Source organism: Cinclus cinclus, chromosome 5, assembly GCF_963662255.1.
Source record: "Cinclus cinclus chromosome 5, bCinCin1.1, whole genome shotgun sequence".
In the NCBI taxonomy this organism is placed as follows: domain Eukaryota; kingdom Metazoa; phylum Chordata; class Aves; order Passeriformes; family Cinclidae; genus Cinclus; species Cinclus cinclus.
The window spans coordinates 22847206-22872521 of record NC_085050.1 but is presented as its reverse complement, the minus strand read 5'-3'; the positions used below and the strand labels follow the sequence as shown (position 1 = coordinate 22872521).

The 25316-nt window shown below is 39.1% G+C and overlaps 1 protein-coding gene across 1 annotated transcript in view; it reads left to right on the top strand.

Annotated features, from left to right (window-relative positions):
* Positions 1-2754: 2754 nt before the first annotated feature.
* PDS5A (PDS5 cohesin associated factor A) overlaps positions 2755-25316 on the top strand; it is a 75667-nt gene continuing 53105 nt past the window's right edge. Inside the window, exons 1-2 of the mRNA XM_062492722.1 lie at positions 2755-2781; positions 3569-3739. Of these exons, the coding sequence (XP_062348706.1) occupies positions 2755-2781; positions 3569-3739 (198 nt within the window). The remainder of the gene's footprint in view (positions 2782-3568; positions 3740-25316) is intronic.

Sequence of the window (25316 nt, the reverse complement as noted above, 5' to 3'; positions counted from 1 at the left end):
ACTTCAGTGTGGGGATTCACAAAGTACTTGCCTAAGATGAAACAGAATTTTAATTGAATGAGCAAACCTTGCCTGGCCTTCTCATGTCAAGTCTTTGAACTGCCTTGTCTAACTAAGTGCTACTTTCTATGTGCATATTCCTTACAATGCAAGACTATCCTACTCTTTGGTGAAAAATAAAAGTGATTAGAAGTGCATACTAGAGGCTTTGCACTGTGTTTGTCCCTAACTTAGACTAAAAGCAAATTGAGGGAATGTAGCCCTTGACCATTCTTAGTCCTACTTCATGACCCATTGTATAAACAATTCTAAATAAAGATGTCTGTGAAAAAAAATAACTTGCAACTACAAGATTACAACAAGAAGTTATGACATTGTAGATCACACTAATGATGTACATAAAGCAGCGCTTTTCAATAACTACTAAAGAATATTAAAAAACAAATATCAAAATCCAGGAAGTTCAGAGACTTAGGTGAAATTTCTGGAAGGCAAAACCCATAGTACTTCAATTCTGAACAAGGAGAAGTCTACCTAACATCTTTCTAGCTTTATGTTTGGACTCTTTAAATTTATTTCTTGCATTATTTTTACTGACTCAGATTCTGTCTTTTTCTATTTAAACTAAAACCAGCTCATATAGGTTTTTTATATATATATACTTTATTTAGTTACGGAAAAATCTTCCAGGATTTGTTTCTAATTTATTGTGCTAATAGAAGTGTATTAAAAATAAGAAATCTACACCGAATGTTTTATATTAGTAATTTGATTTGAGAAGGAAGTACCTATGTAACAAATTGAAGGACAGAAGACCCAAATATGTGCAATGTATATAAGTTCTGACAGTGCATCTTTTTTGATTGACAACAAATTAAAGTTGATAGCTAGTCTGAGTACTTCAATGCTAAGACAAACCTAAATGGCCCCTTTAGTTTGGATTCAGAGAAAAGATTACATACTTTGAATTGTCTTTATTTTCTAAAATCAGTACAACTTTAGGGTCACCTGTCTATTGTGAATGCCCAAATCTATTGATCCTTAAGCTTGGAGAGAATAATTTCACCTAAGTCTGGATTAACAGCTAGATTTAAATGGCTGGTCTGATGACACCCTTCTAAATTCCAAAATCACTTGAGATCCTTCAAGTGTTCCTTGCAAATCTCAGTCACTTTCACTACAGTTCCTTCTAAGATTGGTTCAGAGGCTGTGGACATTCAAGGGTTTTACTCCCCTAGGACAACACTGCAAGGAGACATGGAATACAAGTGTAGGAGAGCAATTTCCTACCCACATGCTATTACACCCTAAGTTCCAGAGAGCTTCTCAGTCTTTGTACATTTTCCACCCAGAACTTGTAAAGCTGGAATATGGCATATTTCACCGTAATCTTACTCACTCCTTTCCCATCCCATCACCCTCCTGCATCTTTCCTTCGCCACTGCCAGACCACGCTAGCCACCCTTCTGTGCCTAGCGCGGCTCGTCATACCTGTGCAATCCACAGATGGAGAGAAACATCCCTCCATGGACACTCATCCTGACCTCCTACCTTCAATTTGCTCTGAAGAAAATTCATCAGAGATTTGCACAATTTAGAAAAATAATACTTTTAGCTGGTTTGAATAACAAAAATAACCAGCTGAAGATGCGCAATTAGTCTTGATCAGTTAAAAGTCATCTTTCAGCTGTCACACACCTTCTCTGAGCAGCACAAGCATCTCAGAAACATTTCATAGCCACCTACACTTCAAACAGACTGGATACATACTGCAGATTCAAAACAGACAGATATATCCCACTTTGCTATTCACTTTCCAGACATACCACATCCCTGGGAAATATGAATATTAAATTACAAAGACAATTTGCACGGAAGGATTTCCTGAGTTGGCTGGCAAAAGCTCCTTTGGTCTGCATATTCAAGTTTCTCCTTAAGATTTATAATTAAGGTGTGGGTACTGCTCGTTCCCCTCATCTGCCTGAAGAAGGAATGCTCACTCTCGCCTGTCGCCGCACGCTCCGTGCCACCTCGCACACCCTTTCCGCACACTGTCTTCTCTGTCACGCTGACCAGGCCCCAGATGACTGAGGGAGCGGCCAGACCAGCCCGCGCAGCCATGAGCGGCCCAGGCTCCCTAAGGAAGAACCAAGTGAACTCTCGACTTCCCGCCCTGCAGCCGGGAACCCGCAGGCTCGCTCGCTGACACAGCCGGCAGCCGGGCATCGCCGCTCGGCGCCAGCCGTGCTCCCGCCGACCCGGAGGAGCCTGCTCGGCCCGGCCCGGCCGCTCCAGGGTTTAGGCGCCAAGCCGAAGCAGCGCTGCGCAGCGCCGCCCGCACCCGCTACTACCCGCCCTGCACGGGGCTCCGCGCAGTGCCACACTTACTGGGCGGCCTCGCCCTCTGCCCCGGGGCGGGGGTTGGGGGCTCCTGGCGGGGCGTCGCCGCCGGCCGCGGGAGGGCAGGGGAAGGGGAAGGGGCGGGGGCGGCGCGGAGGCTCCTCCCGGGCTGCGCTTCCCTGGGCGGGCGGAGAGCGGCGCTGGGTTCCCGCGGCGCACGCTCCGCCCGAGCCTCCCCCTCTCCCGGCCGCTGCCGCCGCCGCTGCTGCTCACCGAGCCGCTCCCCCTCCCCCAGCCAGCGCTCCCGAGCAGGAGCTGCCGCGCCGCGGAGCAGGAGGCGGCGGGAGCGCCCAGGGCAGCGGCCGGCGGGGTGGCGGCGGAGCGGCGAGCACCACCCGGCACGGAGGCTGCTCAATGCTGCACCTTCCGGAGCTGCATGAGGTAAAGGCGGCTCCGGGTCCCGCTTCCCCCCGTGCTCGCTCCCCGCTTCCCGCGGCCGCGGGGGTGTGTGCGCGGAGCTAGGGCTGTGGGGGGCTCTTTGTGGGCCCGGCCGAATGCGGGGCGGCGGGGCGGAGGGGGGTGCGGGGCGAGGGCTGAGGGGACATGAAGTTGCGGGAACAAATGGAAAGTGGCGAGTGGCCGGGCCCCCTCCTCGGGGGGGCTCCTGGAGGCGCGGGAGGACGGGCGGGGGGCTCTGAGGGGATGAGGGGGTCGCGGGGGGGTTTTGTTTGCGCTCGCCGCCGCCTCCCTCCCTTCCTCCCTCCCTCCCCCTCTCCTGTTGGCTTCTCTGTCTCCCGATAGTTTTGAGGCCTAACTGTTTAGGCCTCGTCTCCCGGCTCCGGGGCCGGTGTGCCGGCTCTGAACGCCCCCCTGGGGCCGGGAGCGGTGTCCCCGGCCCACCCTGCGGGCCGCAAGGGGCCCTCGGCCGCGGGGTATCCCTCGATTGGGCCCCAAATTTCATTGTAAAACCGTCGGCTGTGAACTAACAGTGTTGGGCTGGAGCAGCCCCGCAATGAAAGGAGGCGCCGGAGGGGAGCGGAGGGGCCCGAGTCGCGGGGAGCGACGGCGGGCCGGGCCTCGCTCCCGCCGGGATGCGGCGGGGGCAGCGCTGGGGGGCGCGGCCGGCGGGGCGATAGCCGGGGCCTTCAGCGAATTGAGGGTGAGGAATGGAAAAAGAGGGTTAGAAAGTCGTTTCCATTCTGATGAACTTTTGTTTTCTGACCGATAGAGGCCGGTAGAGGACTGTGGAGAAGGAAAGTTTATAACCAGCAGCGCCAGGATGGACTTCCCTGCTACCCAACCAAAACCTGCTGCCGACGGGAAAATCATCTACTATCCTCCTGGAGTGAAGGAGATTACGGACAAAATTACCAACGATGAGGTGGTTAAACGGTTAAAGGTGAGCAATTCTGACCACCACCTTTCTCCCTGCAACTTTTAGTTATTAAGGTAAACATTTTATCACTGGAATGGAGAACTGCCAGAGTTTTGTTGTCCTTCCTGCCTGCAGACCTTTAGGGGAATATGACTTCGTTGCTTTTCCTTAAAAGTGGAGGCCCCATTTTTCCCATTTTTGTAATTCATTACAGTACTCTTGTGAGTTCTCTCAATGCCAGAGTTGATACATTAACTGTTAATGTGTACGTGAAACATACTCACAGTTTAGAGGAGAGGTCTGAGGTGGAATCATAAGTAATAATGACAGGATATGTTAGCACAGTTTTTTGGCAAGCTAGGTGGTTTTTTTGGTTCCAGCGTTTGAAGAAACTGTAGTTGAGCAGAGGAAACAAGTAGATCTACGTAAGAGCATTCTCAATTGAAAAGATCACACTATTTGCAGAAAAAAACCAGCTTCATTTCTGGAGTTTAAGAATGCAATTTTGAAAGAGTTTAAAATGTAAAACCCTTTTTTAACCTAGTGTAATACATAGTGTTTTTTTCCTATTTAATGTAAGTGACAAAATTGCAAAATTTTAATAAGTAAAAGGGATCGTTAGAAAGGCATCTTCTCTGCTTGTTTGACAGCATCCTGGGGAACTGCAAGTCTTACCTCTTTGTTATTTTATTAATCCCTTTTTCCACTGGAAATAAAATTAAATGCCACTGTGTTACAGTAGTATTGTTTCTTAAGTCCAAATAGAGAATTAAGTTGAGCATTGATCAAATATTGACACAGCTCGTTTCTTAACACTGTGGTCTTTGGATCAAAGGTTTTTGTAACCTAGGATTTGGTCCTGTGCCCAGGGTGGAGTAATGATTTTTAGAGATTGGAAATACTCTGTCATCTGATGATCTTTTTCCCATGACAGCAGTGATTCCACCAAGACTGAAAAATAGAAATCACAGTCTTGGCTGGTTGGTTAGTACATTGAAAAGTTTTCTTAGTTATAAATACAAAGAGAACGTAGGCTTTGTGCTTTGCTTTTTAAGCAGCAAGGCACGTGTCAGTGTGCTTTTTGAAAGTGAGCCTTGTTGTCCATTTACAGTTTTGAAAATTATTGAATGGTCAAATCCAGCCTCGTATTTTCAAAACTGCAGTGGAATATTGCCAGTTACAGGAAAGGACACTTAGAGTTGTGACAGTTTAGACAGATATCTTGGATCAAAGTCTGTGGAATGTGGAGGAATGCAGTTTTGAGGTGATCCTTGAAACAGGTATTTTATTTTGTCCCAGTTGTTGGTGGACTTACAATGGTGAACTATGTCGTTCTTGTGTAATAGGAATAATAGAACTTCAAAAGTATGTATATGTTATACTGAATTCACATGTGTGTGTATTAGACATAATTTTCAGGCTAAAAGTTGAGGTTTTTTTCATCCTTTTTTAAATTATTGTTATGGAATTCACCCCACCAAAAGAAATTGAGACCAACTTTAAATGGAAACAAATACTTCGCTACTGCATCTACCATCGCTGAAATGACAGAGAAAGATTTTTCATACTGTATTGGTACTGTATAATCTTGAGTTAAAGGAATTTTTTTAGTCAGGTATTGACTTTACTGAAGCATCAAGAAAATGTGAAGTACTGTCCACTCTAAAACTAAACCAACAAGTATATTTTTTATGGTTTTGTATCATGTGTATGTTCTTTATGAATTCTGACTTTATATTGACCTGATTTACAAAAACAAATTCAGTTTGGAATGTGGAATATAATGATGATGCTGTGCTTGGGATGGAAATGCTTGAAAAAGTTTAGTTCAATTTCTTCTGGTTCTCTTCAAAAGATAACTTTCCAGAACTTTAAATATGACTCAATGATAAAAGCCAACTTTAACAGAATGTACCACCTCGGGCATGAATCAGTTATTGAAACTAGATTTTTTGTCTTCTTGGCCACGTGTCAGCCGAAGATGCTCTTACAGGAGGTTTTACTCACAGAAAATTTGCAGCTTAGAGTTTTGGCCACCAGGATGTGTGTCAGTTCCTACAAATTCTTGTTCTTTTAGCTTGTTAAAGTCATGGTCAACTTAATTGGTTACAAATTCGTGTCCTTATTAGCAAGCTTTCTGATATCATGTCTGTATTTTTGTGTCCAGACCTCCTAATGAAAGCTTTTCTTATTATTGGAACTTGAGACATTCTGGGCACCTGTCCCAGAGTGCCTGAGCAGTAGCTTTTGTGCCAAGGACTTTTAAAAAGAATGTTTTTATATCCTTTCCCTCCTTTTGCTTGGGGTTGTGGGTAATAAAATGTAGGCCAGATACTTTCAAAGTGTTTTGATGTATCTGTATGATAGCATTATCATTGTCCTGAAAGGAAAGTACCGAGAATTTTAAAATTAACATGCATCTTCTGAGGGCTGTAGAAAGGAAATGCCTTGCATATGTATGGCAAATGAAACACCAGTTCAGGTGCTTAGTGAAGTCAAAGGTAGTTTCTGGTGTGTTAGATTACACTGATGGTTTGGTGCCTTCTTAGACTGGGACAGTATGTGATGTATAGTTTCAACTGTTGAGGAAGTGATTTTAACTGGTGTGCTGTGGCTGGGGTCAAGTCTCCAGTCAATAGATCCTATTAAGTTTAACCAAACTAGGCAGCTAGCATGTAGCAGAGTGTTGAGGTTTACTGTACTTTTGACTACATTTTTTTAATTTTAGGTCCGTCTTTACAGGGCAGATGTTCAAGTTACATAGGGATTGGTTTTAGAGCTGCATCAAGTCAGATGTTTGATAATTTGGGTAAGGCTAGTGAAGAGGGGTGGTAACTTTGACATAACCGAGTGGTAGAAGGGGAAAGCAAATAATTATAAGGGACCCAAGAAGTCCTCCTTCAGTTCCAAGGTGAAACCGGAACCTGAATAAAACTTGAGAGCAATTGTGTTAGCAATATTATATTTATTTCCATAAGATAGTTAAAGGTTGAAAGAAGTTTTAGAAATTTGACATCTGCTTTGCTGCAAAGCTTCATTATGACTATTGATTTTTTTTTTTTTCAAAATTGACTATATTTTACTGCCGTGTTAAACTTCAGACTTATATGTTGCTGTCAGCAAACTATTAAATCTCAGATATAACTTTGATCACAAGAGAATATTTAAATTTCATCTATATAAAACATTTTAGTCATTATGAGTAAGATTAATAGTGGTGTACTTAATTGTCAGATACATTACAAATAGCTCCATCAATCCAGAATGCATAGAGACTGATTTTCTCAGTGACTGACATAAACAGCCCTTTAAGGCTGTAGACAAAGCCAGAGCGGCCACCAAAGTATGTGGGGCTCTCACTTGCTTGTCCCAACCTCCGTTCTGTACCCTCTTTACAAGCATTTTGTTTTGCTGCACACCAGAATGTAAGGGTTGACCAGGTTAAAACTTAGCAGGGAGAAAAGCCCAAATCAACCAACGACAGAACACCCCTCTCCAACTATGTTAATTTTAACTGGAACCATTTTCTTGTGTAATATATCATGAGAACTCACAAATGCTGGGGCTGGCACAGGGGAAAAAACAACTTATTTTTGTGGCAGTCCTACCTTAGAGTATTGAAGGAACTTCAGAGTCGATTTGAATGTGAAAGTTAGCGAATGTTTTCTTTTGACTTAGAGATGGGGTCATTTGCATTGTTTCTGGAAAACCATCAGCCTGCTAGAGTTTTTAATGTGAAATAAAGAATGAATGATGATGAGTTCAGATAAAGCTTTCTACTAAAAACTACCCGTTTGGTAAAGTGTAAAACAAGTCTGTAAGAAAAAAAAAGAAAATACTTACACTGCAGCATTTTCTTTTACCTGGAGATATCATTGTAAACAATAACTCACGAAATCTGTGGAAACCACATTTAATCAGACACTGAATATACAAAAAAAATATTTCTGTAACTTTTCAAAGGCAGTGATAAATTTATTTCAGCATGGGAATTTTAAACACAGATTTTAGGCAGCGTTTCAAGGTGTTTAATAGGTTAGAATTAGTGAGGGAGATACAGTTCTTTATCATATCTGGGTTAGGATTCTGGTTTTTGTTTTGTGATTGTTTGGATTTTTTGGGGGAGTGATTGTCCTGTTTTTCAGTGAGCCCGTTAGTCTTGTTCTTTTTTCCCATAGTGACAGTTAGGCAAGGCATTTGCTTTGAAAGTTGCATTTGATTTCAGTGGCCTCCACACCATTTCATCCTCTCTCCAGTTCTCCCCCTGCCATGCCCACCCCAAGGCCTAGCCTGTGGTCATCTGGACTAGTTAGCAGTCCAGGTGTGCCTTGAGTCTTCCCTATCTTGTCACTTGACATTTCTTAGTTATTATATGTATTTGTGCGAGAATGAAGCAAACACCCTCCCTCTCCTTCTTTCCATTGTCATTCTGCATGTTCCTCTGGTTATTAGGTGTTGGCCCATTTGTAGTTTGTCCTGTTGTGTTTCCATACCACTAGATATAGCTGATGCTAACACTTTGTTACATCGTGTACAGGTGGTTTTTAGGCATCTGTTACATCATGTTAAAATTGAGATGGGTTGCTTGTTGATACTTAATTGTTTTGGAGTATGCTGTAGTTATGTGAGAGGGAAAAAAGGTTATCTTAAGTAGCCCTGATATTTCTGTGTAAATTAATGGCTGCTCTCTGAGGTTGTGTAGTTCGGTGCACCTTTGATCTGACCTGACTTTTACCTAGGTAGTCATTTTAAACAATACTAAAAAATACAAATTAAAATATCATTTGGTATTGTCACCCGCAAGAATTTGGTATATTTGAGAGGAAAAGGTATATACATATTAAGTGGGTTGGATAGTATATTAACCAATAAATGCTCTTTGCTGGCAAGTCTTAAATGACATGGATGACTTGTATGTATTTACATGTTTATATTTAAGAATGGTAAGTAATTTTGTGGAGGTCATACAGCCAGGTTACAGAAATGATCCACAGTTAATTATTCTAATAATATTAAACTTTCATTAATTGTATTTAACTGCAGACTGCAGTTGCAGTGTTCTTGAGCTGGCCATGTAAGCCTAAAGCCAAATTTTTAATTTGATTTTGCTCATAGTTTCATCTTTTTAATTAGTTTGAGTCTGTAACAATCAAGTTTTTCATTAACTAGGACAGGCCACTAGTCAGAGAAGAAGAAATTATGTTCTGATTTTTTTTTCCAATGGAATATTAACCAGTTGCTTTGTAAATGTCCCAATTTTGTCAATCCTTAGAGGAACGGACCATGTAGACTTACCAAGTTCACCCAGATGTTACTGAATTTCAAACTGATTGATGATGACACCCTTTGTTTTTGTATCTGATAATTTTCTTTTGTTACAAGTGCATCAGTAATTAATGGCAATTTCACATGTACAATATTATTCTAATGGTTTCCCAGCAACACTAAGATAAATGTGCTGTGAAAGGAAAAAAAAGCCCCTATTTGAAAGGGCAGGGGGGGAACCCAGAAGGTTGCTGAATTAGAAATGGTAATGTCTGATGTCTGACCACTGAAATGGACGGAGTAGTTCAAAAGTCTTTATACCCTTATTTATTCTACTACAAACTTCAAAGAATTTTAAATCTTATTCTTATGCTAATGCTTTTTTTTTGTGAGGTGACTGCATGATGAGATACTGAAAAGGAGAAAAACAAACCCCAATACCAGAAAGACAAGCTGGCTTCGTATGCCTGATTTGGTATTTCTAAATTGTGACTTGAGAAGTGAAGTGCATTCTGTTGCACTTTATAGGCTCAAACTGAAAGTTTCTTTGATTTCAGTTACATTTCTGAGTGCCCCAGGGCTTCTGTATATCAGGCCTCATCATCTCTCCTAAAAAAACTCAGAAAATGACTAATGTTTTCTGTGAAAACTGTGTTACAGGCATTGTATAGAAACTTTGTAATAGGTGGGAGGCTGGCATGCAAGTCTTCAGACTTTCAAAATACAGCATAGAATATTCCTTTTCTTCAAGTATTTTCCTTCAGTTATAGTATTCCATCTTCAATAAACAAGAAAGGTGGTATTTGAACAATATGCTTCTCTAGTAAACAGCCTTGATTAACTTGGAATGACTTTTTAATGTGAATGGAACCAAGTAATGGCTTCAAGATTTTGGTTGTGGTGTTTCCTTTTGTGTGTGTGTGTGTGTAATCACTTACCAAGTACTGTATTAACATTTTTATTATGAAGGCTGATTAGAAGTTTTGAGAAGCACAGGATTGTTTACCTTGCAAAAGAGATAATAAATTGCAAATTTCTGGGTTTGTCCTCTTCTGAAACTGAAACAAATTATAGAAGGCTTAATATTACTTAGGGGCATACTGGAAGCCTGTGGCAGACCAGAGTTGATGTTGTCTTCAGTATAAGTGACATGATTTAGTCACATGAGTCACTTTCAATGGATATGCAAGTCAGTGTGTATTTTTATGGTACAGTGTGGGAGACTTTATGTGAATTTAAATCTTTTAAATAAAGTTGGGGTGCAAAATCTGTGACTTTCAAATCAAGAAATCATTCTTATGAGGAGTTTGTATGCCTAAGTTTGTGAAACAGCAGGAGCTTCAGCTGTGGGCAAAGTCTCCTAAAGGAAGTGTTACTCTCTTCCCAGTGATACGAAGTGAAAGAAAAGTATCCCTGGGCTTGCAGACAGTAATATGGAGATGATTGATAGAGAAATCAGACATATATATGTAGTTACTTTTCTACCTTGTCTACTTGAATAAATTAATATTATTTTGTCTGCTTAATGTCAATGTGCATCTTCTGCTGTGAAAAGCAACAAACAAAATATTAGCAGATCTTTGGTTCACAGTATGTATTGTAGCCATTTAGCCATTTTGGTAATAAAGAAAGCCAAACTTTCATGTAGTCCCCCGAAGTTAAACATTGTTCCTATCTGAGCGGTTTTTTTCCAGGCTGCAATGTCTTGTTAATCACCATTGTTACCTAGAAATCAGTTCCTAACACGTGCTTGTTCTTGGTGTTACTCAAAGCAATGTGTGTTTTGGTGGCTTTGCAGCTGCAGTAAACTAATGAACTGTATTCCCGCTGCTGTGCTGACATCAGAATTTGGCTGTTGTAAAGGTCTCCCTAAGTATGATGAAATACTGCTAAGGAGAAACAAAGATAAAATTGGCACAATGTAGTTGCTGCTCAGGAATGAGGATTGAAAACTTTCTGGTACCTGGATAGAGTGGGGATATTCTAAACATACATTTCATTTATGCAGGACAGAAGATAGATACTTACCTGACGGAGGTGTCAGAGCTTCAGTGTTAGGATCAGTTTTGCAGCTGTAGTGGGAGGAAAATTCTTTCAAACTTACTGTGAAGGCTGATCAGCCTTTTTAATGTCCTACTGTCAAGTGAGTTCCTGTTTCTTTATAGTTGTTCAGTTATATTACCTAATCTTAATGGTACTCTGTTGTCTTCCATGAGTACAGCCTGTCACGTTTTGCTGGAATACAGATTGGTATTTTAGCATTTTAGGTCTCATGTCTTCAGTTTCTAATGCTAGAAATTATGATGTCTCTCTCCGTGAGATTCATGAAAACTTTCCAAACTATTGAAACAGAGTAAAAGTTATGTACTGGCAAAATACATTCATAAGCACTAAAGAGACATGTCTCTCCTATTTACCAATATTTTTTTAATGGATATTGAAGATGAAAGAGGAGAAAGAACTTGTTTTTTTTTTTGTTAAGGATTTTAGAGAAGTTGGACTTTTCTGGAGTTTTCTCACACACACCATTCTTTGGTGTCTACAGCACCTGAAAAATGCATATGCTTAAAAAAACAAGAGAACTAGATTTGTACTTGATAGTGTTAGGATTTGCTTGCTGTCATTAAAGAATTCCCCTTCCTCTGCAGTTCTCTCTTATGGCTCTGTGTGGAAATAGCCTGATTGATCATGAGGAAATAGCTTAACATGTGCAGTTTTACAGTATTTCTAAAATATAATGTAACTTACTGATGTTAAAACAGTTTTATCAGTGCAGCTGATAAATGTGAAAGCTCACTGAAAGACCAGCTGCAGACTTGTGCTTACTATGAAAATCTTATTACTGTTGTTTTAAGTACCCAAAAATCTGTCTCTCAAAAACTGGAGGAAAACATCCATGTGTCTCAATTTACTTTATATGGTAGAACTTTGCCCGGGAAAATGTTTTTACCTCACTTTTCTAATGAAATAAGCTTTATTTCTTTGTTACTGATCTTCCCTGAAGTTATGTTAGTTCAAAACTTGCTGGCAGTTGGAGAGAGGTTTCAGAGATGGAACACTTCTCTAATTGGTGCTGAACAGAATAGAGACATCTGAATTCTGTTTACACAAAGGAACATGGACCAGCACTGTTAAACATTTCAGAAGGCAGCAGTCCATGTGCTAGCTGGAATAAATTCAACTACTTGCTTCATGGGTGTTTCAAATGTTTTAGGGGATGTGCTGCCCTCTCCCCAGCTTTCTGGACATGGCGCCCAAAGGAAAGTGGGCAGGTAATGAAGGAGGATGAGAGCAAGGCAAGGGATGCAGCAGCTCTCTGAGAGAAGAGTGATGGGGATGAGATCTCTTGGAAACAAGCCAGTGGTAATTTTTCTGCCTGTGATAAAATCAGCTTCAAATAGCAACAGCACAGGAGACAAACAAGGAAAATAAAGCACAAAAAGTTTATAATACTCTCTTAACCGACAAACTGGTGGTTCATGGTATTCAAAAATATGACTAATTTTTAAACTTGAAAGTGATTGGTTTTTAACAACTGAATATAATATTTGTATTCTGTGATCATCCTCTTAATGGAAATTGCTTATGCAATATGATATTACTGAAATGGTAAAGCAATAATTTAAAAAAGCCAACCTAAAATCTCCACAAGACTCAAATCAATCAAAAGTAGTTTAAAATCTTAAAAGACAAACAGTAAGTTCTTCAATTGAAGTTTTGTATTGTGGTTTTTTTATGCAATTAGCTTTTTTGGATTTTTTGGCTTCTTAGAATCAGGGTTATGGTACAAGTGCTGAAGCAGAATGTGTGCAATGAAACTATAGTTGAACTTAAGAAGTGCTTAATATAAAGAAATTTCGCAATACAAGTGTTATGTTTATGCCAATAGTGATGTGGCTATGAAATTAAGTTGGTTATAAGTTGTTCCCTGAAAAAAATAAGCTAATTGACTTCTGTTACATTTTCAGTATAAGGAAGATATTTCACCTTTAAATTTTTACTCTGTCTTATGGTCCATTGGGTAGTCAAAGTTCAGTAAATCCTGTTATTTTAATATAATTTTGTCTTTTAATTGCTTTTCTTCTGGTACCATTTGAAAATACATGCATATACTTATTCAAATGCGGTAATGATTCTCTGTAATAAACTCATTACTGAAATTTAATCAAACTATTCATAATTTAGTAGAGAATTATTTGAAAGTAAATTCTGCAGAATATAAAAATTGTTCTTTTTTGTGATTTAAGCTATTCAGTCACTTAACTAACTGCAGTTCTTTTCTGTGGGCCTTATTCCTGTCAGTCATAAAGGAAATAATTTTTTCAAAAACTTCAGTTGACATGATGTAGTGAAGAGGAATAATTCAGAAATTATGCTGCTTTGTTTGCACAATGGCACAATGTATTGTGGAGTATGTGAAGGGAAGTTTAATTCTTAAGCTGTTGGAGTAATAAAAATAAAGCAGGTGAACTCAGTATTTTGTTATGATGGTTGAAAACAGCTCAGTGATTTGTGAGAGATGGAAAAAGTGGTCCTATATGTGTGGGTTTTAGGAGGTGTTTCTTTCTCATCAATGAAGTGCTGCAGAGTTAACACTCATTCACCTAGAAGGCAAATAAAGAATGCCAGGCAGCTTTAAAGCTTTTTTCCTTGAAAATGCATGTTTATTTAAATGCCTAATTCAATCATCTTTTATAAATGTAGTTGGCATCTGCCATTATTCCTGAAAAAGTCAAATCCATCTCTTCTCTAAAGCTCCTTCTTCTGCTCTTTACCAGTAGTAGAATATCAGTGGCAAGAAGTGTTATTTTTGCTCATGTGAAGTTACTAAATGAAGGTCTAGGAGTTGCATTTGTGAGCTGTTAATAACAATTCTTTTTCTTAGAAAATGAATGTAGACTATGAAAGTGGGCATTACTATAGCTGAAGTGAAATTGGGAAATCTGAGAATAAGATTTCAGCTTTGTTCTGCTTGAAACTGGTAGTCTAGACTGCTGTAAAATCATTAAAATTTTGCTTTAGGAAATGGAGGGTTCAACAAGTACAAAAACCATATCTTTGTAGACTATATACACATTAATAGAACTGGAAGTAGGTCAGTAGAAAACTTAATAAGTTGTTAAAAAATCACTTTGAAATGGGAGTAAAAACCAAGTTTAATGTCAGCGTTTCTAAATCTCAACTGGGAAAGCAGGGGTGGTGTGTAATATTTTCTGAAGTTATGGTTTCAGTCCTAGCCTGTGTTTCCCTGTAAGGTTAAATCACCTTCAGTCAGATAACAGATTTAGAAGCTGCCATTTAATTTTGTTTCACTTTCACATTTTTAGATACTGTTCTTAGTTTAGGTTCTTGTGCAAATTGGAGCATTCTGGCCTGAGCTGGATATGCTATGTAGATTACAGAATACTCATCCTAGAATTGGAGCTGTGTGTGTCACTCCATATTTTGATGCTAAAACTAGTTTCTGATACCTGTGTATGTCTGAGGATAGAGTTCACCATTAGATTTTTATCTAGCAGTGGAACTGGTTTGAGAAATGCCTTGAGGGACTCTCTCTCACAGGCTCTGCCTCCTGAGAATTCATACTGTGGAGCTGTGCCCTAATTCACACTGTTGAGACTCCTCAGTTACTCCAACTTCAGTCTGTATGAGGGCTGTCATGCGTTCGTTTCTGTACAGAATCTGAATGGAAGCCTCTCAACGCTTCATTAAAAGGTTGGCATCATGAAATGTCCCCAGAACATTAATTTTAAAACTAACCTCAAAATTTTAGAAATAAGAACAATATTAGTTGCTGTTTCGAAGAGTCATTGAGAGTTTTCTCATGATTTTTCATCATCTTTATCAGTCTTCTGCTCAAAAACAAAGCTGTGGGCAAAAATAATTTAGTCAGGATTGTAACAATGTGGAGGAGTAAGTAATAGGAGGTTGGTTTTGTAGAGTATTGCAGTCAGTTTAGTAATCTGAGCTGACCTGCATAGTGGGTATTCTAACAGTCTAAATCAATTTAGTTTATCTTAAAAATAAATAAGTAAATAATTTTTTTAAAAAGGCTAGTTCTCTTTATAGTCTGCCAGAATTGTGTTCTGGAAGCTTGTCATCCTGTCACTGTTGTGTCTGACTACTTTTTGAGTACTTTTAGTGTGATGCTGCTACTGAAGAAGCAGTTGCTCATTTTCACTGCTGCTGCCACTGCTGTTCCGGAAGAATAATGGTTCATAGTAATTTCCCTTATTTGAGTCACCAGCACTCCTGAAGTCATAGAAACAAATCAAGTTTGTGAAGTGTGAGAGGAGAAAAAGTAAAAAATAGAGGCACATAGTGACTATAGGGAAAGAGGGGAAAATTGATGTAGTTGGAAAGGGTGGAGTTTCTACGCCAGTAGGTGGAGGATTGCCCTGAATCAAACCCTGGTGTATGGGAGCATAAACACCAAAGCCAGCAATTTGAGACAGTTAAATACTCTTGCTGCTTGTGGGCCATACTTTTCCTCATGTGTATCCAGGTGTATCTGTGGCTTGCAGGATACTGGATTGTGGAATTGATCCAATTCAAAAGCAGTTTTGCCAGGTAAGTTTTCATTTGGATCAGCGTGACTTGCACAGTCACCCACTACCCCCTCCTTGCTTTCACGGAAGCTCTGTGACAATATTGGGGTGAACTATTACTTGCAGTGACAGCTGAATTTGGAACATTGTGTTCATTGAGCTTGACCCTACTAAATCAACTTCTAAGTCATTAAACTGTACCCTGAGATTGGGTTGAAGTAATCTCACCCTCCCCTGTCATTTTTACAGCCATGTAATGAGCTGGTTCAAGAAGCAGATATATCTGAAAAGTAACCTGGGCAGAAAAAGGGATTTTTCAGTAGTGTCACTTATCAGCCACTTGTGTCTTGGCATAATGGAGGGACAGATCTGGCAGATTTGGGTTGACTCACACAGCCATGAAACTACACCCTAAGAAATTCTACAAACACCCCTCCACCCCATCTATTTGTGAGACAGTATCTCTGTAAACAAAATGAAGTGTCTCCCTTGTTTCAGGCAGCTGCAAATGTCGGTGCTGTGAGTGATATACTGGCCTTCCATGTCTGAAAAAAGAAGCTAAGAAATAGAGGAGAATAGTCTCTGGTTACAAACAATTGAGATCAGTGCTGTGTTTATACGCAAATGTGTGATTTTGCTGGTGCCAGTATTTTTGAAGCATGAATGTTGGGGAATCCACAAAGAATTTTCTGATGTTCAGTTGAATAAATGCAGTAATAGATACCATTCATCCTAATATTTCCAATCCTAATCTTAATTGCTTTCAAAATTAATAATTTTTATATTTTAATTCAGAATTGATGTATTAATAATAGAGAGAAATACTTAGGTAACACCTCTCCTTTCTCTAGGATCATTTGGTTTCTCTTTCTCTCTTATTGTCTGTCCTGTTTGTACAGAGAAGGAATTTGAGGGTTTAGTGTTTTTCAGGCCTCCCTAAGCATGATGGCTCACAGTTCTGTACCAGTATTATGGTTATGAGATGCAGTCTGTGATGTTTAGACTGGTCTTTTCCTGTTCTGCAGTCCAAACTACTGAGTCTTGTGCTGTGGCTTGAACTAGAGTAGGTGGTACAGGCCAGTGCTTGCAAACAGATTTGTCTTCATGCTGGCTCTGAATCTTACTGTTTTTTCCCTTCCTAATGCCTGTTGTAGTTGATTGTTCTTTAAACAGACATGTGCTAACTTCCAGGATGTGTGTCTGTCTGTAGGGGAGTAATTGTATGGATACGTACATGTAGACAGAAATGAATCTTTTATTTCCAGAACCACACTTAATGCAAAAAAAAAAATAAAAATTGTACTATCCAGCAGATAGGCACCATAAATAGCTTCCTCCCCCAAGCATAAAGTGATAAAATGCAAGGAGTAGAATCTTTTTTAGTGTGCGTGTGTCATATCAAAGCCAGTTATTAACACTCCACAGGGCTTATAGCAGGAATAGACTCCAAGTTTACCCTTGCACATGAAGCGCTTCCAGAATTATTGATAGAAAGTGAGAACTCTAACTCACTTAAGTAGTATTTTTTTACACTTACGCTTGAGAGTTGTGCGGAACATATTAAGGACTCTTTGATAGGAGTTGCAAAAATCCAGCTGCTGTTGAAATATGTTTGAACATAATTTTGTTTATTCTTCTTAGAGACAGTGTTTACAAGGAGTTTGCAATTTTTTAGTGTTTCTATGCGTTGAAATTCTGTAGTTGCCAAACTTCAGCTAACATTAGAGCTGAATTTTGCCTGCTTTTCTAGTAGCAGTTTGTTTGTATATGGAAACTTCTAAGAAAATAGCAGTGTGGGAATGTTGCCAGAAACTTTTGGATGAAGTTACATAGATGATTTTGATTACTTTGAAATAATTTGATTTCACCTCATATCATTTGGTTTGTGGTTTGGTTTATTAATTTCATTTTATATTATTGAAGTAAATCCTTTCTGGTACTCTCCAATTCAGAAAACTTCAAAATAATGTTTAAGAAATGAGTGTGTGGATATGCTTTACATATATTCACATCTGAGTAGTATATTGGAATTCCTGGAGTTCAGTCTTTTTGTTTGTATATAAATTCTGGAGACCTTATGTGAGTCTTGATTCAAAAATCTGTAATTACCTGGCAAGCCTTTGATAGTTTATGAAAAAAACCCTGTAACTGATACCATTCATGACCAGTGAATCAAATGTTCAGAGGTTTGACCAGCACAAAGATATTTGGGTACATTTATAGGAAGCTAGATGGAGGCTAATACCTGTTTTACTCTAAACTTACTTTGTACTGTCCTAATTGTGACCAGAATGCTTGCAAAAATATCATACTGAAAATGATGGGGGAAGATGTTCTGGGTTAGCTGGGCTTCTCTAAGACTGCTGACTGGGAGATACTGCTTTCTCACCGGAGAGAAGTGATGAGCACACAGGATACAAAATGCTTTGTAGGAACAGTTTATTCAGTGATTGAAAACTACTTTCCTACCACTCAGCTTCTCAATACCTGACACATACAAGAATCAGCTGTCTTCCGACCTCTGAAGGCAGCTCCTAGGCAAATTCAGAACAAATACTGTAACACAGTGTCAACGATATGCAGGTGGGCACTACCTGATTTGAATGTTACCCGTGATTTTAGCATTTTTAACCCTATATGTGTGCAGTCAGAGCTCTGGCAAAAGAAAGATGCCTAAAGTAAAACAAGGCAGTGGTTTCAAGCAGGAAGCATTTCCCTGCGTACTTCAGTTTTCTTTGCAGCATTGTTTCCCTTTGATACTTCTTTTTGGTCCTTAGTACAGCAATACTTACCTTCAATGGGGAAACTGCCAGTAATGAAATCTGGGAGTAATATGTTTTGGCCTCTCTCCTTGGTTAGGAATTTGAGCCTCATCTGGATTTGGGTTATTTGCTCTACTTTCAACATATGGAACAGAGTTCTGTAATAAATCTCATCATGAATGTATCAGTATTTTGGGACTATTGAATAAAAACACTGAAGCATTTTTCTCAAGATCAGTTACTTGGTCAGCATCTGCCTGTTTCTACTTCCGTTATTTTCCCTTAAATTCCATAGTACAGTATTATGTCTCAGCCATTTTCTTTAAGGTGCTGGGTGGCTTCAGTTCAATGTTTTGAGTTTTAGGCACTAAAGATTGTAGTTGACAGATTTTGTTTCCTTACCATAAATCTTAGCCAAAAGCATCTTTAGGATGTCCAGTGAATTCTTGCAGCTGTAGAAGACTATTGCATACCTCTACAATTCGTAGGCCAAAATGCATTCTGAGGTTTTCTTTCCTTGCTATGAAGATGAATTGCAAAATGTGTTGATTTTCAATTTAAAAAAAACCGAAACAAGACCACCAATTCAATCAGAATAAAATATTGCAATGTTAGAGTTTTCTTCTTAGGGTGGGAAGATGAGAAAGCAAAGATAGCAGAGGTATGTTCCACAGAGAGTTTTATGTGAATGGGTTCAGTATACCACTACATGATCTGCATGCTATGATCATGAGGGTGATTTAAAAAAAAAAAAATAGAACACTCAAAAAACCCAGAAATACAGCTTACCAAGCATGAATGAAAAAGTTTTCATTGTTTCAAAAGCCATTCAAGGCTTCTGAAGAGTAAAAGCAATGGAGCTTCATGTATTTAAAATAGTGTATGCAAGCTTAGGAAACATATTACTCTTATATAGGATTCAGGACCTCAAGACAATAACTATACAGTCTAGAATGGTTTTAGATAAGAAAAGTTAAATTTTGTGCCTATGTGTAATGCCCTATGTATGTTTAAGAAAGACCAAGTTTATGTTGACAATCATCTAGTGAGCTAGTTGTCATTCTCCTGCAGAGTTTGTATGTGGAAGAGATCTGTTCTGTCCTCCTACTGGTAATATTTCCTCTTCTTTTTTAATTTTCCTGATCATTGAGTTTTTTATGATACATTGAACCTCCAGAACATTCATGTGGGCTACTGTTCTGAGGTCACTGCAGCTGAGCAAGTGAATGAAATCTGTAATTTTTGAGTCAGAGAAACAAAGATAATTTCTAAATGAGGTGTTATTTTGGCTTCTGGCCACTTCAGTCCAGTACTATTGATGAAGTGCCTGCTTTTATGTGTTCTGGGCAATCATATTTGTCCTGAAGCTTGGTGCAGTCTTTGTAAGTTTCTCAAATTTCTCTTTCACACTCTGTCTCAGATGCAGATATTTGTGAAATGACCAGATCCGGTGCCACGGGGTACCAATTTTATGTTCATGCTTGGGGTACAGGTTAAGGTTGTTTCAGCTGTCTGATCTTCGCTGGAAATTTCATCTAATTCCCTATTTCAAGTGAAGGCAAAAGTTACTCACTGTTGCAGAGCACGGGCTGTCTTGAGACACTGTGTGTTGTGGTGATGGAGTTTACTGAATGAGCTTTAAAAACTCAGGAACTGTAAAATTTAGTGGGTAACAAAACATTTCTAATGAAGTATTGAACTAGATGTTAAACCAATTTAAGGGGTATAACCTCAAGAACCTCTCTCAAGTCTCACCTGTGTAGTTTTGTACTTTTGGCATCGAAATTTCTCAAATTTTGTCATGGTGAGGATAAGTGATTTTTCTGTATGACCATGACCAGGGTCTGTGTTTTACAAATACAGAGCTACTATGCCTCAAGTACTATTTTTAAGTATGCTGAACCTTAAGAAATTTTGTGTGATTCCTGTTTTAGGCATTGTTTATGAGGATATTGCTGACAGCTATTTAAATCATATTTGGTACTTGCAAGTTTCTGATTCCAACAATGTAGTTCAGTGAAATGTTATTTTCAGTTCAATTCAGCATCATCAATTGTGAGACTGAACTTGAATGATGTATTTAAAATATATAAATTAGGCATCAAATAAGGTTTATTTTTAAGTAAAAAATATGCCTTTTTCTGAAGTCATTTTCTAGCAGAGCAAGGAAATGGCAGTGCTCTCTGATTTTTGGGACCTCAGTGAGATTTGTATTTTTCAAAAATGAAGTTTTAGTGCAAGACACTCCTTATTAGAACTACTTAAAAAAGTCAGTCACTTTTTGAAAATGTTCCTAAAAAAAAAAAAGTCTTGTATTAGCCCTTTATATCTGATATGCTGCCTACTTCTTATCTTAACAAAATCAGTAACCATAAAACTGTAATTACACAGGAGGAATGTTGAGGGACAGGTACAGCAGTTATGGTCATATTCTAGCTATCTACAAGAAAGGAATTTGATGGAACTGATAGGCAGAGCAGTTGCAGAACTCTTACAATGGAAACAAGGAGTTACTTAAGTTCTCAAAATACTAGACAAAAATTCCCAGTCAAGACTTAGCCTGACATTAAAATAACTGCAGAAAATCAGAGCAAAGCCACCCCTTCTCTGAGGTATGTGACATAATATCTTCTGAAACAATATTGCTAGTCCAGAAAGGTATATTAGGGCTCTCTAAAAGCTGGAATTTGACTTTTTTTTTTCTTTTATTAGGTAAGGAAGAAGTAATGTTTTTTTAAACAGAGTACGTATTCTGGATTTGGGATAACTTTCAATCAGCTCAAGGTAGCTATATTGCTTGAAAATACTACTAAAATGTTTAACAAAGTTAGAAACAAGTTAAAACATAATCCTGCTACTGGTGATTGGGTGTAAATGTCAAGACCGAGCAAATAAAGGTAGGTATGATACAGAGACACAAATGAGAGAACCTGATTTTTGGTCTTTGTTTATTTGTTGTTTCTCTCCTGTTTCTACCTTTTCATTTTTACTTTTTGTTTGGATGTATAAATGCGCATTACTCCCATGCTCAAAGTGGAAAAGTCTACATGTGTTATCATGTTATAACAGTTATAACATTAAATCCAGCCTTTTAAGGACTGTCCTGTAAAGTCCAGGAGAATGCTTCTATAAATAATATATTTGATTTGAAATATTTCAACATGTTTAATATTGGCAATTATGATGGTAATAATAATTTCTTGAAGACTTATCATATTATTCTTTGCTACCAATGTTAGAATCGTGTAGTTATATCATTGATTTTACAGGTTTGTTTCTCAGAAACTGAATATCCTACACATAATTATTAGGTCTTTAACATCATCCTTTTGCTGAGCACTGTGGATTTGACTTTCCTGTCCTTATATCAGCAATATTGGTGCCTTTTTATTTTTCCTTTGGTCTCCCATTCTTTTGTAATGACAATTTTTAAATGGAAAATACCTTAAAAATATTATTCATTTTACATATATCATAAGTCAGTCTATTACTTAGGGGTATTTGGCATTATGCACAGTAAAATAATTCAGGCTTGCTAAATGAATTCTACAAATACAATACTTTTTATACATTTATTAGAAATAATTTTCTTCCTCCTTATTAAAAAAATAAGACTTACAGCCGAGAAAACCACTACAGATAAGTTTCAGGTCCAATTTTTTGCAACAGTTTTTCCCTGTGCTTTAGGAATTTTCAGAAACTTTGTTTTTGATGGGACTAGGTAAAAATAAAATTAAACTACCAAACACGCACAAAGTAAGAAAATTCTTGCATTTTGCATTCATTCAATTTTGCAGTGCCTTAGTTTTGAGCTTGGTACCTGCCTAAAGACAAAGCTGTGGTGTGCAGGGGGTCGGGGGGGGTCTGTTTCTGATACTGATAATAGTGTTCAATAGGTAGCAAAATGGTCTGGTAAAACAGTGCTTCATTGCAGAAAGATAATTTGTCTGGTCAGAAATTCTTTTCAGCAGTGCATCTCATTTGGTAGGCACCTCACCAGCTGCTGACAGAGATCTCCGTGGCAGCCAGTGCCTTCTGGGGAACTGGTTTGATGTTCTGGTTTGTTGGTGTTTTTTGTTGTTACTGGTTGGTAGTATAAGTTTTGATTGTGAAAGACCGAAGATTTTTACAGTTTTACAAATCTGATTTTTGTCCAGCCTTTTGCATTGGGAACGGCAACTCTCAGTTTTTGCATTCTGTATAATTGTTGTTAATATGACAGTATTGTACTGTGACTCCAGTAGATGACAAGAGACAAAATTCTTCAGTGAAGTTTGGTCACTAAGTATGATTTATGCTAGAGTCTTACATGATTTGCCCCGATTTTCAATTCTAAGGTGCATTGGAATCTGGCTCTTAAACAAACCAGAAAATTCATGTCATAACTAAAGAGTATTTTCTTGTCAACCCATGGTACCGTTGTTCTGTTACAGTGTGGGACATCATTTTGTGCAATTGCAGGTCATTCAACAAGTTGCATTAAAGAAATTCTAATTTATTTCTTTTCTTACTGTCACAGATAAAAGAATATTTTTTTTCTGCTTTTAAAAGAAATAAGAATGTGCAGTCAGTTAAAGATCAGGGTCCAAAAAGTTGATATTTTATGCTTTATGAGGTCTTCAGCTGAATCAGTTTACAAGATTGCTGAAAGAGAAAAATGCTTTTCTTGGAAGAAACTTTTTTTTGGTCTCATTTATTGATTGTGTTGAAACATGTATTGGGATTGAGTGACTAACCTTTTGTAGTGGGGGCGGGCTATCGGGGTGGCTTCTGTGAGAAGCTGCCAGAAGCTTCCTCTGTGTCTGGCAGAGCCAGTCCCTGATGGCTCCAAAGATGAATGTGCTGCTCTCCAAGGCTGGGCCAAATAGAAATGGTGGTAATGCCTCTGTGTTAACAGATTTAAGAAGGAAAAAAATAATTGTTTGTGTTGATGGAAACCAGAGAAAGAGAGAGGTGAGAATATATGAGAGTAACAACCCTGCAGACACCCAGGTCAGTGGAGGAGGTGGCAGAGGAGGTGCTCCAGGCACTGGAGCTGAGATTCATTCCCCTGTAGCTGTGAGGTGAGGCAGCTGTGCCCCTGCAGCCTGCAGAGGACCACAGAGATGCTGAGATCCACCTGCAGCCTGTGGAGGAGACCCACACCAGTGCTGGTGGATGCCTGAGAGGAGGCTGTGACCCTGTGGGAGGCCTGTCTGGAGCAGGACCCTGGGAGGGATCTGCATACCCATGGAGAGAGGAGCCCCTGCCAGATCAGGTGTCCTTGTAGGACTCGGGACCCCCTGGGGACCCACGCAGGAACAGCCTGTCCTTGAAGGACTGCACCCTGTGGAAGGGTGACCTGTGTTGGAGCAGTTTGTGGAGAAGTATTGATTGTGAGATGAACTCCTGTTGGAGTTCTTGGAGAACTGTCTCCGGGGGGAGAGACCCCACGCTGGAGCAAGGGGACTTCTCCCCTCCTGAGAAGTGACAACATGTGACAAACTGATCATAATCCCCATTCCCTGTTTCTCTCTGCTCCTGGGGGAGGAGGTAGAGCTGGGAAGGAGGGAGGGATAGGAGAGAAGGTGTTTTTAAGGATTTAATTCTCATTATCCTGCTCTGATTTTGTTAGTAATAAATAAATTATTTCTAATAAGAGCCTGTTTTGCCTGTGATAGCATTTGGTGAGTGATCACTCTCTGTATCTCAACTCATGAACCCTTTGTTTTCTCTTCCCTGTCCAGCTGTGGAGGGGTGTGGTAGAGAGGCTTTGGTGGGTGTCTGGCATCCAGCCAAGATCAACCTACTACAAAACACAAGCAGGAAAAAGCATGGTGCTGCTTCTGGTTGTCAGGAGAGTGTAGGATGTACCATGGGATGCACCTGCACCCTAGTGTAGAAATAGACTTGGATATAGTCTTTACAACACCAGTACTGCTGGTAGCAGAGCTTTCCTAGGTGTGTTTAATGTGAAACCCTAATACATGATTGTGTTGTAAGAATTGATCTTAATCACTTCAAAATGAATCCTTACAGTCAATTCACAATAGAAATGCAAATGCCATTGTTTAGTCTAGCACCACCTTCTCTTTGGAAGAGAAAATGACTTAACACACAGCACTGAGCTAGTTGTGAAGAATCCTCTCTCTCACATCTGGAAGCTATTATCAAAGTATTTGCGAAACTTCATTTGGAAACAGAAATTCCTTCACCATGGAGAATAAGGTTTGAAGATTATTTTGGCTTTACCCCATCCATATATAACACTTGCCATTATACCTAGGGGAGGAGGACTTCTTAAGGAAATGCTGCTAACTGATGAATTATCATTAGAACATTTTAAAAATAGGCTCTTTTTAGTCCTTCTGCAACACTCTCTTGTTTATGTGGAAGCAAAGTTTGAGAATTTAGGTATCTTTAAGAATCTTCTTAGGATATTTAAACAATTACTAGTCTTTGGCGGGAAAATTGCAAAGAATGCCGTTACAAATCTTTCCAGTATTAAAGACTAGATACTGCTGAGAACTGAATCCCTTAAAAAAAAGTAAAATTGGTGCTGTGACACCAAACCAGTTTAGAACTGGGATAACAAAATACTTTCGGGGTTGCAATATTGATACAACCAAACTAACAATATTTCTCCATGTTTCTTGCATTAAAATAACTTCAAAAGGTCTTGGATTGAATAGCCAAGTATTGCCATGTCATCCAAAGCTGCTTGTAAATAAAAAGCAGTTACAAAGAAATATTTTTGTTGGTCACAACCCATACAGTGACCTAATGTCAGGTAGTACTTTGCACACTTGAAAACCTTTTAGCTGTTTGGGAAATGTGATGAGGTGAGTTGGTTTTGTTCATCACAACTAAGGAGAATTTGTATTAAGTCAAATAATTTGAATGGAATTGACCCAGTGGGAGCTTTTAGGTTTAATGTTCATTAAAGCATAGTGAGGAATAATGAGAGAAAATAAAACTATGACTTCATGAAGTTGTAAAGGACTAAATAAGGGAATTCTGATGCATCAGTTGAGGCTGCTCAATGAA